At 39.5% G+C, this 12,623-nt stretch overlaps 1 protein-coding gene across 1 annotated transcript in view; it reads left to right on the forward strand.

Moving 5' to 3' along the window:
- The window catches only part of LOC126456882 (kelch-like protein 10), a 138,656-nt gene that overhangs the window by 103,179 nt on the left and 22,854 nt on the right, over positions 1 to 12,623 (forward strand). Inside the window, exon 6 of the mRNA XM_050092709.1 lies at positions 4,205 to 4,327. Coding sequence (XP_049948666.1) covers positions 4,205 to 4,327 — 123 coding nt within the window. The remainder of the gene's footprint in view (positions 1 to 4,204; positions 4,328 to 12,623) is intronic.

The following is a 12,623-nucleotide window of genomic DNA, read 5'->3' on the forward strand; positions in this document are numbered from 1 at the left end:
CAAGGTTTCTTACTAGTATATTTAACTAATTTCTTGGGGAAGCAGTTTTCAAATGCATTTACAAGAATGTCATGAAATAAATTAAATTTTAAATTGGCATCAGGTTCACGGTACACCTCATCCCAGTCTAACTGCTGTAGGCTTTCCCTGAAACTTGCAATTGTTAAATCGTTGACTGAACGTACTACTTTGGAGGACTGTTTAGTATTGCTGAATGGAGCTATGTCATATATTGTAACTAGCTGTGCACCATGATCAGAAAGTCCATTCTCAACGGGCTGAGCATTTATCTGGTTAAACTTATCTTGGTCTATAAATAAGTTATCTATCAGTGAGCTGCTATCCTTTACCACCCGAGTAGGAAAATCAATAACGGGTGCCAAATTGAAAGAACCGAGTAATACTTCAAGGTCATTTTTCCTATTACCCTCTTTCAGAGAATCTACATTGAAGTCCCCACAAATAATAATATGCTTCCCCCTGTCTGACAGATAGCACAACAAGGAGTCCAAATTTTTCAGAAATAGATGAAAATTTCCTGATGGGGACCTATATACAGTTACAATTATAAATGTGCCTTTCTTTAATTTAAGCTCACAGGCACATGCTTCTATATGTTTCTCTACACAAAACTTTTTTGTTTCTATACTTTTTGCACAATGATAACTTTTGACATATATGGCAACTCCTCCTCTCTCCATATTTTCTCTCATTACATGTGCAGAGAGCTTATATCCACTTACATTTACCTTTTTCATATCAGTAACAATGTGATGCTCAGACAGGCATAGTATATCTATTTCATCCTCAGCTTCTAAATCTTCTAAACAAACCAGAAGCTCATCTATTTTATTCTTTAAACTCCCAATATTTTGATGAAATATAATTACATTATTTTTAATTATACTTTTATGAGAACCTTTCCTTATTCTAACATTTGCAGTACTCTCCTGTCTGAGTTTCTCATTGTGCTTAGGCCTAGTTCCTATACCAGTGGTCACATGGTGTTCAGAGAGGCAGATTATGTCAACTGGGTTGGGTGACTTTAATTCATCAATGCAATTACCTAGGACTGAGATACAACTTGGTGGAGATAAAATTTCTGGTGATTGGTGAAAATTTATAATTGACATCTGTGATTGGTGATCCAATGTGCTAGAATTGTGCTGTTTAATTTCTTTCCTAAACTGAAGATTTGTTTCAATCCTGACCTCTCGTAGAACTTGACGTCTTTCTGTCTTACCTATTCTAAAAAAGGTGCTGCTCCAACACCTGTGACCACTGGTATTTTACCATTCATGGCAGTGCCTCCCCCCCTTAAATTTCCTGCTATTACCCCAGCCAGTTTCCCCTTCCCTTTCCTGTTGAGGTGTAGGCCGTGCCTGGTATAGTCCCACCTACTGAGTGAATCAACAGGAACCACACCAATATGAGCCCCCGCACCCGACCCAAGCAGCCGTTCCAACTCCAGATTAACTCTCCCAACAGAAGAGTTCAAATGAGGCCGGTCATGGCGTCTCAGGACAGATACAAATTCAATATTGGTGTGTCTCGATGCCGACGCAATCTTTACCAGGTCACACTCTATACTGTACCCAGGATCTCTGTCCATACTGTTCCCTGGCCCTCCCACAATAACCACGGTGTCTTCCCTGGTAAATCCTTTACAGAGTGAACCTAAATCCTCTGTCACCTGATCCAGACTAGCACTTGGTTTGAAAAAATGGTGACCTGATATTCTGGTCCTAATTCCTCCTGCAGAAGTTGGCCTACACCTCTGGCATGAGAACTGCCTAACAACAAAACTTTCTTCCTTTTCAATGACTTTCCTACATTCTTTCTGAATTTACTATTGAAAGTTTGTTGTGTCCTGTCTACACCTACCTCTGCTTGAGGCTCATCAGTTTCTAACTGAAGCAACAGGTCAAACTTATTTTTGACATTCACCACAAAACTGTCAGACTTAGTTCTAGGCCTGTTCCTTCTGCTACCTGTTGCCACTTCCCACCTCTCTTTGCCCTTTCCCCTCCTTAACCTGTCCAGATCTTCTCTAGCCTGATCTAGCTCAGCCTGAAGGGCAGCAATTTTCCCCTCCTGTTCCACTATCTTCCTATCTCTGCTACAAATCCTACAAAACCACTGATGAGCCTGATCCACTTTCCCAACACCCACGCCACTGCAGTCCCCCCAGTGAAAAAACTACTGCATCCATCACACCAAACCCCGGAACTAACAATCCTACGGCAAGTCAGGCACTTACTTGTTAACACTTATGCTACCAAAATGGCTACTGGGAATTATTATGGATATTGAATAAGTTGCAAATTTGAGTGAACAGTAACTGCAGGCAATTGTTTTAGAGAAACTATCAATGAAAACTGAAATTCACTTTACAAATTATGATCATACCAACTCATGTCATCTGTTTACTGATTGGTCATCAACCAAGGATATGTGCCCCATCTTGTGCATGGACAGTGGCTGCTACAGTTCTGGTAGGGGTATGCAATTCTCCAGCCACCTGGTGAGCTACGAATTTCCTAATTTTCAACATTTTTTTAAAATACATGCATCTTAACAGCTAAAATTTTGACAGGGTCTTTCTTTTGCTGTATTCTTCCAGTATAAAAAATTTCAATATGTAAGACTAGATCATTCCCTTCTGAGAAACATAGTAACAAGGCAATCTAGAAGTATTTTCCATTTCTACTGATGTGAGTAGATTAGAACAACTGTAACTGGTTGGTTGGATACTTTTCAGAAAATAGCTGCAATTGCTCCCTTTACCAGTTAATGTATAATGTGACCGAGAAGCCTTTGTTTCATAATGGGTTCTAGAGAACATGAAGTGTGAATGAATGGACTTTTTACTTCTAACAGGCTGTCTCTTGTGAGCTTCCCCAGTACCACAAGTATATGAATATTTAAAAACATTACAGAGTCATCAAGACTGTCCCCAGGCATAGGAACTGTCTCCTATGTAATCATCCCATTACATATTCCTACCAGCTGTTACTTCTCTATACATAGTGAGAAAGTTCTGGCAAAATGTAAATAATTCATGAGTAAGGGAGATCAATCATCAAATAGCGAAGCACAGAGTCATCAACAGACATACTGAAAAAAAGAAAGAAACCTTGCTAGCTTTCAGTATAAATCCTTTGGCAAGTTAGAGTACAAACACATACCTCACCCACACAGCATCCTGGTCTATCCCCATGCCATTCACAGTCTCGTCTCCTTGCCTTGGGAATCATATCTCTGTGAAAGATTCAGATGCTAGACCTGCCTGATTCTTCCACCCAACACTTCCTACTCCAGTTGTGTTACAGGCCTAGCCATTCCCATCAGAGGCAGCACCACCTGTGAAAACAGCTATGTCATATACCAAGTCCATGCAATCATTGCACAGCTTTTTATGTCAACCAGCTGTCCACCATAATGAATGACCACTGCCTAACTGTGGCCATGAACACAGTTGACAACTCATTGGCACGACATTCTGCTCAGCACAACACACTTGAATTCAATGGCTGCTTCAAAACTCGTGCCATTTGGATCCTTCCCTCCAGCACAGCTTTTCTGAACAACATAGATGGGAGTTATCTTTGTGACACACCCTTCATTCCCATAATCCTTCTGTCCTCAGTCTCTGCTAGTAAGTTTTCTTTCTCTGTTGTGTGTGCCTATCAGTAATTCAACGCTTCTGCTATTTGGTGAGTGGTCTCCTTTTCTTCTAAACTATCTACATTCTATCCAGACTTTCCTTACTATATGGAATTTCTTTTCAAAAGGAGCAAAATGAGGCTCCTTTAATTTTGAGCCATTTCCTCTCTTCTTAACTCTATTAGTGAAGGCCTTAAAATATAGCAAACCTGAAATATCAGGGAGCTGATCAAGCCTATTTCACTAAACTTTTATTAATATTATTATATTTTCATCTTTAATGTTATGACTAACAAATTTTTAATCCCATTTGAAACTCGTATTTATAAAATAAGCATGATGATTTTGTTGGGCTCATGGGTGAGCAAGATTGGCTGACTGTGTTGGTGCATGTGTATGAGTGTGTACTTGAAGTGGAATAGCAGAGGCAGCTCTTGAGCGGATGATGTATCTGTACCTCTTACATTGCAAATTAAATAAAACCTAATACATTTCAATCAAAATTTGAGATTTTAGATTCCACTTATTTCTTTTACAGCTGAAATGCTGGATCCAGAAAAAGCACTTGGCTGGAGTGAAATATGTCCAATGCATTATGCAAGAAGTAATTTTGGTGCTGTTGTCCTTGATAACCGTATTTATGCAATTGGGGGCTATGACGGTAATATACCAAAATACAGTTTAGTTTTTAGTTTTTTTAGTTACTTCCATGTTCTACGGATAATTTCCATAATAAATTGTAATGATGTGGAATGAGTCATTTTACATTCACATCACAACTTAATTTGTTGATATGGCTACATGCTGAACGTTTATAAGTTCTTTTTTCTTTGTTTTTATATATACAGATGTGAATTAGTAGTTCCTAACCAACACACTTTACACATTACAATAATATAAATTATCTATGGAACAGAAGGAATTATGAAGAAGAAACTTTCTTAGTTTGTTTTCAAATTTTACTTTGCTGTCTGCCAGACATTTTATATCACTAGTTAAGTCATCAAAAACTTTAGTTGCAGCATTGTACACCCCATTTTATGCTAAAGATAACCTTAATGTTCTGTTTTTCTTCTGATATTGTAATTATGTACCTCATTTTTTCCTTTTGAACTACAGTGGATTATTTACAACAAAATTCATGAGGATATAAATATACTGTGAAGCATAGTGAAAATCCTAAACTCCTTCAACAAATGTCTACAAGATGACTGTGGGTGAGCACCACACATTAATCTTGCAGTACATTTTTTGAGCAATGAAGACTTTCTTTCTTAAACATGAGTTGCACCACAACATTCTTCCTCATCATATTATCAAATGAAAAGTTGTGGTATATGTCAACTTACTGATTTGTTCTCCCCAAGCTTTGCAATGACCTTAAGTGCAAATGCGGCTAAACTCAGTTGTTCTAGGAGTTCCAAAACGTATTTTTTCTAGTTTAAATTCACATCAGTTTGGACACCTAAAAATTTTGAAGTTTCCACTCTATTATCTCCTAACTCTTACCACTGTAATAGGTGTAGTACCTCTAGATATACAGAACATAATGTGTCATGTCTTTTTCAAATTGAGAGTAATGCCACTGGCAGAAAACCAGTAATGAGACTTTTGAGAACGTTTTTTACCATTCTTCTGTTGCTGTATGTATGCTTGGATTGATTACAATACTACAGTCCTCTGCAAAAAGAACTAATTCTGCAAAAAGAACTAATTCTGCTTGTTGCATTATAGACAGGGAAGGCCATTTACATATATGAGAAATGATAGTGGACCTAAGATTCAGCCTTAGAGAACCCCATATGTGATTTCTTCCCAGTCAGAAGATCCTCCCCTGATTACATTGGTTGAACTGCTAACTACAACTTCCTGCATTCTTGTGGTTAGATATGATGTTATCCATTGGTTGATATACCATCAGTTCCTTAAAACCTCAGTTTATTTAGGAGAATAAAGTGATTTGCTCAATCAAATTCCTTAGACAAATCACAGAAAATACCAAACAGTGCTATTTTGTTGTTTAATGCTTGTGAAATTTGATGAGTGAACATGTAAATGGTATTCTCAGTAGAGAAACTCTTCTGAAATCCAAAGCATAATTTACTAAGGATATTATTGTTGCTCATGTGGGATGCTATTCTAGAATACTATTCTGCATTACTTCTCAAAAAATTTGGAAAATACTGTCATTAGTGAAACAACTCAGTATTTATCGACATCTCTCCTATCAACTTTCTTATAGATGGGTTAAATGCCATACAGGGTGCATCAGCGTTCATGGTAAAAACACACCATCAGGCAGTAACTGTAATTTATTTATTACCTCTTATGTCAATTAATAGTTAAAGGCATGCCGTTTACTAATGTGTAAGTCATTGTCCATTGCATGGATTACTTTTTGAATATAACACCTGTCAAATGATGACCCCCCTCTGAACAACACATTCATCTAGGTGGCGTTGGAACCCTGGGACATTGCCGACGGCAGTTCTGATGCGATCCTTCAACTCAGTAATGGTGGCACAACATGTTCAGAACACCTCTTCCTTCAGGTAGCCCCAAAGGAAAAAGTCTGCACATGATATGTCAGGTGAGCGAGGCGGCCAGGAAATGTCACCAAAATGGGAAATTACTCTACCGGGAAATGTCTGTCGCAAGAAATCCATGCAAATTTTGGCTGTATGCGAGGTCGCTCCCTCGTGTTGAAACCATAATTGTTCCACATCCACATCAACCACACCTAATTTGGGAAGAATAAAGTCTTGCAGAATCTTAAGGTAGCGTTCACTGGTGACAGTTACAGCCACACCGCTGTCATCCTCAAAGAAGTAAGGGCCAATACTCGCAAAGGAAGCGACTCCACACCACACTGTGACACGAGAACTGTGCAAGGGCTCCACGTGCAGTTCATGCGGGGTTTACATCACTCCAATAACGCATACTCTGTTTATTCACTGAACCACATAACTCAAAATGAGCTTCATCTGACATCCAAATGGTGTGCAACATTTGTGGATTTTGGCGAAGGAGATCATGAGTGGTTAAGCAGAATGTTTCGCGTGAAACCCAAGCGTGAGGCCTAATTTCCTGAACAATCTGCAGCTTATATGGATGAAAATGGAGATCTTCGTGAAATATTCTCCTGAATGAGCAATTGGACATATGCACAGTTTGCACATGACAACAAGCAGAAGGTCACCGTTAAAGCAGGCTCAGACATGGTAATTGGATGTCTCTATAGGCCCCCTGGCTCAGCAGCTGTTGTGGCTGAGCACCTGAAGGATAATTTGGAAAATATTTCGAGTAGATTTCTCCACCATGTTATAGTTCTGGGTGGAGATTTTAATTTGCCGGATACAGACTGGGAGACTCAGACGTTCATAACGGGTGGCAGGGACAAAGAATCCAGTGAAATTTTTTTAAGTGCTTTATCTGAAAACTACCTTGAGCAGTTAAACAGAGAACCGACTCATGGCGATAACATATTAGACCTTCTGGTGACAAACAGACCCGAACTATTTGAAAAAGTTAACGCAGAACAGGGAATCAGCGCTCATAAAGCAGTTACGGCATCGATGATTTCAGCCGTAAATAGGAATATTAAAAAGGGTAGGAAGATTTTTCTGTTTAGAAAAAGTGACAAAAAGCAGATTTCAGAGTACCTGTTGGCTCAACACAAAAGTTTTGTCTCAAGTACAGATACTGTTGAGGATCAGTGGACAAAGTTCAAAACCGTCATACATAATGCGTTAGATGAGTATGTGCCAAGCAAGATCGTAAGAGATGGAAAAGAGCCACCGTGGTACAACAACCGAGTTAGAAAACTGCTGCGGAAGCAAAGGGAACTTCACAGCAAACATAAACATAGCCAAAGCCTTGCAGACAAACAAAAATTACGCGAAGCGAAATGTAGTGTGAGGAGGGCTATGCGAGAGGCGTTCAATGAATTCGAAAGTAAAGTTCTATGTACTGACTTGGCAGAAAATCCTAAGAAATTTTGGTCTTATGTCAAAGCGGTAGGTGGATCAAAACAAAATGTCCAGACACTCTGTGACCAAAATGGTACTGAAACAGAGGATGACAGACTAAAGGCCGAAATACTAAATGTCTTTTTCCAAAGTTGTTTCACAGAGGAAGATTGCACTGTAGTTCCTTCTCTAGATTGTCGCACAGATGACAAAATGGTAGATATCGAAATAGACGACAGAGGGATAGAGAAACAATTAAAATCGCTCAAAAGAGGAAAGGCCTCTGGACCTGATGGGATACCAGTTCGATTTTACACAGAGTACGCGAAGGAACTTGCCCCCTTGCCCCCCTTCTTGCAGCGGTGTACCGTAGGTCTCTAGAAGAGCGTAGCGTTCCAAAGGATTGGAAAAGGGCACAGGTCATCCCCGTTTTCAAGAAGGGACGTTGAGCAGATGTGCAGAACTATAGACCTATATCTCTAACAACGATCAGTTGTAGAATTTTGGAACACGTATTGTGTTCAAGTATAATGACTTTTCTGGAGAAATCTACTCTGTAGGAATCAGCATGGGTTTCGAAAAAGACGGTCATGTGAAACCCAGCTTGCGCTATTCGCCCACGAGACTCAGAGGGCCATAGATACGGGTTCACAGGTAGATGCCGTGTTTCTTGACTTCCGCAAGGCATTCGATACAGTTCCCCACAGTCGTTTAATGAACAAAATAAGAGCATATGGACTATCAGACCAATTGTGTGATTGGATTGAGGAGTTCCTAGATAACAGGACGCAGCATGTCATTCTCAATGGAGAGAAGTCTTCCGAAGTAAGAGTGATTTCAGGTGTGCCGCAGGGGAGTGTCATAGGACCGTTGCTATTCACAATATACATAAATGACCTTGTGGATGACATCGGAAGTTCACTGAGGCTTTTTGAGGATGATGCTGTGGTGTATCGAGAGGTTGTAACAATGGAAAATTGTACTGAAATGCAGGAGGATCTGCAGCGAATTGACGCATGGTGCAGGGAATGGCAATTGAATCTCAATGTAGACAAGTGTAATGTGCTGCGAATACACAGAAAGATAGATCCTTTATCATTTAGCTACAAAATAGCAGGTCAGCAACTGGAAGCAGTTAATACCATAAATTATCTGCATGTACGCATTAGGAGTGATTTAAAATGGAATGATCATATAATGTTGATCGTCGGTAAAGCAGATGCCAGACTGAGATTCATTGGAAGAATCCTAAGGAAATGCAATCCGAAAACAAAGGAAGTAGGTTACAGTACGCTTGTTCGCCCACTGCTTGAATACTGCTCAGCAGTGTGGGATCCGTACCAGATAGGGTTGGTAGAAGATATAGAGAAGATCCAACAGAGAGCAGCGCGCTTCGTTACAGATCATTTAGTAATCGCGAAAGCGTTACGGAGATGATAGATAAACTCCAGTGGAAGACTCTGCAGGAGAGACGTTCAGTAGCTCGGTACGGGCTTTTGTCAGTTTCGAGAACATACCTTCACCGAAGAGTCAAGCAGTATATTGCTCCCTCCTACGTATATCTCACGAAGAGACCATGAGGATAAAATCAGAGAGATTAGAGCCCACACAGAGGCATACCGACAATCCTTCTTTCCACGAACAATACGAGAATGGAATAGAAGGGAGAACCGATAGAGGTACTCAAGGTACCCTCCGCCACACACCGTCAGGTGGCTTGCAGAGTATGGATGTAGATGTAGATGTAGATCTTTTTCAGCAATGCAATAGTGCAGCACGAACATTTTCCACGCCTTCTGGTGTCTGCACAGTTCTTTCACTTCTTCCCAGTTTGCCTTTGCAAACAGAACCTGTTGTTCGAAATGCGCGTACCCACATCACAATGGTCCGTCTATCTGAAACTTCCCCATGACGTCCCAAGTAGAAATGTTGCCAAAATAGATGCTGGTTAGCAATAACAGAGTCATTATTCTTGAAATAGCTTTCAACAGCAAAGGCACTCGAAATGGCAGCTCAGTAGTACACGAATGCGGCACTAGCTGCCATGCATTGCTGCAGTACGTCATTGTACTACACAAGTCAAATTACACTATGAATGCTACCATACCTGTAATCAGCCGAATGACAATAAAATTTTATTATTATTATTATTATTATTATTTCAATTTCTCTGGAAAAATTCTTTGCATTAGTGATGCATCACATGTTTCAGAAAAGATAGGGCTTATTATATGGAAAGAAATCTTTAGTACCCTGTTGGAAACAGGGAAATTAGTACAATTATAAAAATTCTAAAAAACAGAATCTAATGTGGGGCTGATGGGATTTCAAACAGAATTGTAAAAAGCTGTTTGAACTTAGTAAATAATGCCCTCAGTGATAAATGCAGTGAATCACTGGCAAAGGGAATTTTTCCAGACACGATACAATATGCAGTGTTAAACCACTTCATAAGAATAAGAATAAGATTTAAACAATTTTCAGCCAGTTTCTTTACTGTCATCTTTTTCCAGAGTGTTCAAATGACTTTATGTGTGCAGCTGGTTTGAATCATATTGAAAAACAGCATGCAAAAGTTGATGCTGAATAATTTAGATAATATCAGAAATAAGAAAATTTTTGTGATTGGAAGAGGGGGGGAGGATTAGAAAAGGTTTTCCACAGGACGGGGGGGGGGGATTAGAAAAGGTTTTCCATGAGGTCCAGTTTTGGCGCCACTGGGGAGGGGATTAGAAAAGGTTTTCCACGAGGTCAGTTTTGGGGCCACTATTCACTCCTATTCCATTTGTACATGAATGAACTTTCACTTAACATTCAACGAGCAAAACTGATATTTTTTGTGGATGATACTAATGTTAAAATAAATCCCATTTGGGAGAAAGCAACAGAAGAGTTGGTAAATAGAATTTTCCAAAGAATTATTAAGTGGTTTTCTGAAAATGGATTCTCCCTAAATTTTGGAAAAACACTTTACATTTAGTTCTGTACAACAAATAGAATCATACAGACCACTGATTAGCACATGAGTAAGAATCAGTAATTAGGGTAGAATGGTCCAAATTTTGGGTGTACATATTGATGAAAACTTCAGCTTGAAGAAGCATATTCTGAGCTTCTCAAACAACTCAGAGTTCAGCTGTTACTGCACTTCATATAATTGCTTCTTGGAAACAAACATATCAAATTCCTACCCATATTTTACACATTCCACTCAATAATGTCTTAGAGAATAATTTTCTGGGGTAACTCATCACTTAGAAAGAAAGTACTGATTGCACAAAAGTTGTTGTTGTGGTCTTCAGTCCTGAGACTGGTTTGAAGCAGCTCTCCATGCTACTCCAACCTGTGAAAGCTTCTTCATCTCCCAGTACCTACTGCAGCCTACATCCTTCTGAATCTGCTTAGTGTATTCATCTCTTGGTCTCCCTCTATGATTTTTACCCTCCACGTTGCCCTCCAGTACTAAATTGGTGATCCCTTGATGCCTCAGAACATGTCCTACCAACCAATCCCTTCTTCTAGTCAAGTTGTGCCACAGACTTCTCTTCTTCCCAATCCTATTCAATACCTCACCATTAGTTATGTGATCTACCCATCTAATCTTCAGCATTCTTCTGTAGCACCACATTTTGAAAGCTTCTATTCTCTTCTTGTTCAAACTATTTATTGCCCATGTTCTACTTCCATACATGGCTACACTCCATACAAATACTTTCAGAAAACACTTCCTGACACTTAAATCTACACTCGATGTTAACAAATTTCTCTTCTTCAGAAACGCTTTCCTTTCCATTGCTGGTCTACATTTTATACCCTCTCTACTTTGACCATCGTCAGTTATTTTGATTCCCAAATAGCAAAACTCCTTTACTACTTTAAGTGTCTCATTTCCTAATCTAATTCCCTCAGCATCACCCAACTTAATTCGACTACATTCCATTATCCTCATTTTGCTTTTGTTGATGTTCATCTTATATCCTCCTTTCAAGACACTGTCCATTCCGTTCAACTGCTCTTCCAAGTCCTTTGCTGTCCCTGACAGAATTACAATGTCATCGGTGAACCTCAAAGTTTTTATTTCTTCTCTATGGATTTTAATACCTACTCCAAATTTTTCTTTTGTTTCCTTTACTGCTTGCTCAATATACAGATTGAATAACATTGGGGAGAGGCTACAACCCTGTCTCACTCCCTTCCCAACCACTGCTTCCCTTTCATGTCCCTCGACCCTTATAACTGCCATCTGGTTTCTGTACAAATTGTTAATACCCTTTTGCTCCCTGTATTTCACCCCTGCCACCTTCAGAATTTGAAAGAGAATATTCCAGTCAACATTGTCAAAAGCTTTCTCTAAGTCTACAAATGCTAGAACATAGGTTTGCCTTTCCTTAATCTAGCTTGTAAGATAAGTCATAGGGTCAGTATTGCCTCACGTGTTTCGATATTTCTGCGGAATCCAAACTGATCTTCCCCGAGGTCGGCTTCTACTAGTTTTTCCATTCCTCTATAAAGAATTCGCATCAGTATTTTGCACCCGTGACTTATTAAACTGATAGTTTGGTAATTTTCACATCTGTCAACATCTGCTTTCTTTGGGATTGAAATTATTATATTCTTCTTGAAGTCTGAGGGTATTTCGCCTGTCTCATACATCTTGCTCACCAGATGGTAGAGTTTTATCAGGACTGGCTCTCCCAAGGCTGTTAGTAGTTCTAATGGAATGTTGTCTACTCCCGGGGCCTTGTTCTTTCAGTGCTCTGTCAAACTCTTCACGCAGTATCATATCTCCCATTTCATGTTCATCTACATCCTCTTCCATTTCCAAATTATTGTCCTCAAGTACATCGCCCTTGTATAGACCCTCTATATACTCCTTCCACCTTTCTGCTTTCCCTTCTTTTTGCTTAGAACTGGTTTTCCATCTGAGTTCTTGATATGCATACGAGGGCTATCCACAAAGTACATTACATTTTCGTTTGTGTCCGTTAG

This window comes from Schistocerca serialis, chromosome 1, assembly GCF_023864345.2.
Source record: "Schistocerca serialis cubense isolate TAMUIC-IGC-003099 chromosome 1, iqSchSeri2.2, whole genome shotgun sequence".
Lineage (NCBI taxonomy): Eukaryota > Metazoa > Arthropoda > Insecta > Orthoptera > Acrididae > Schistocerca > Schistocerca serialis.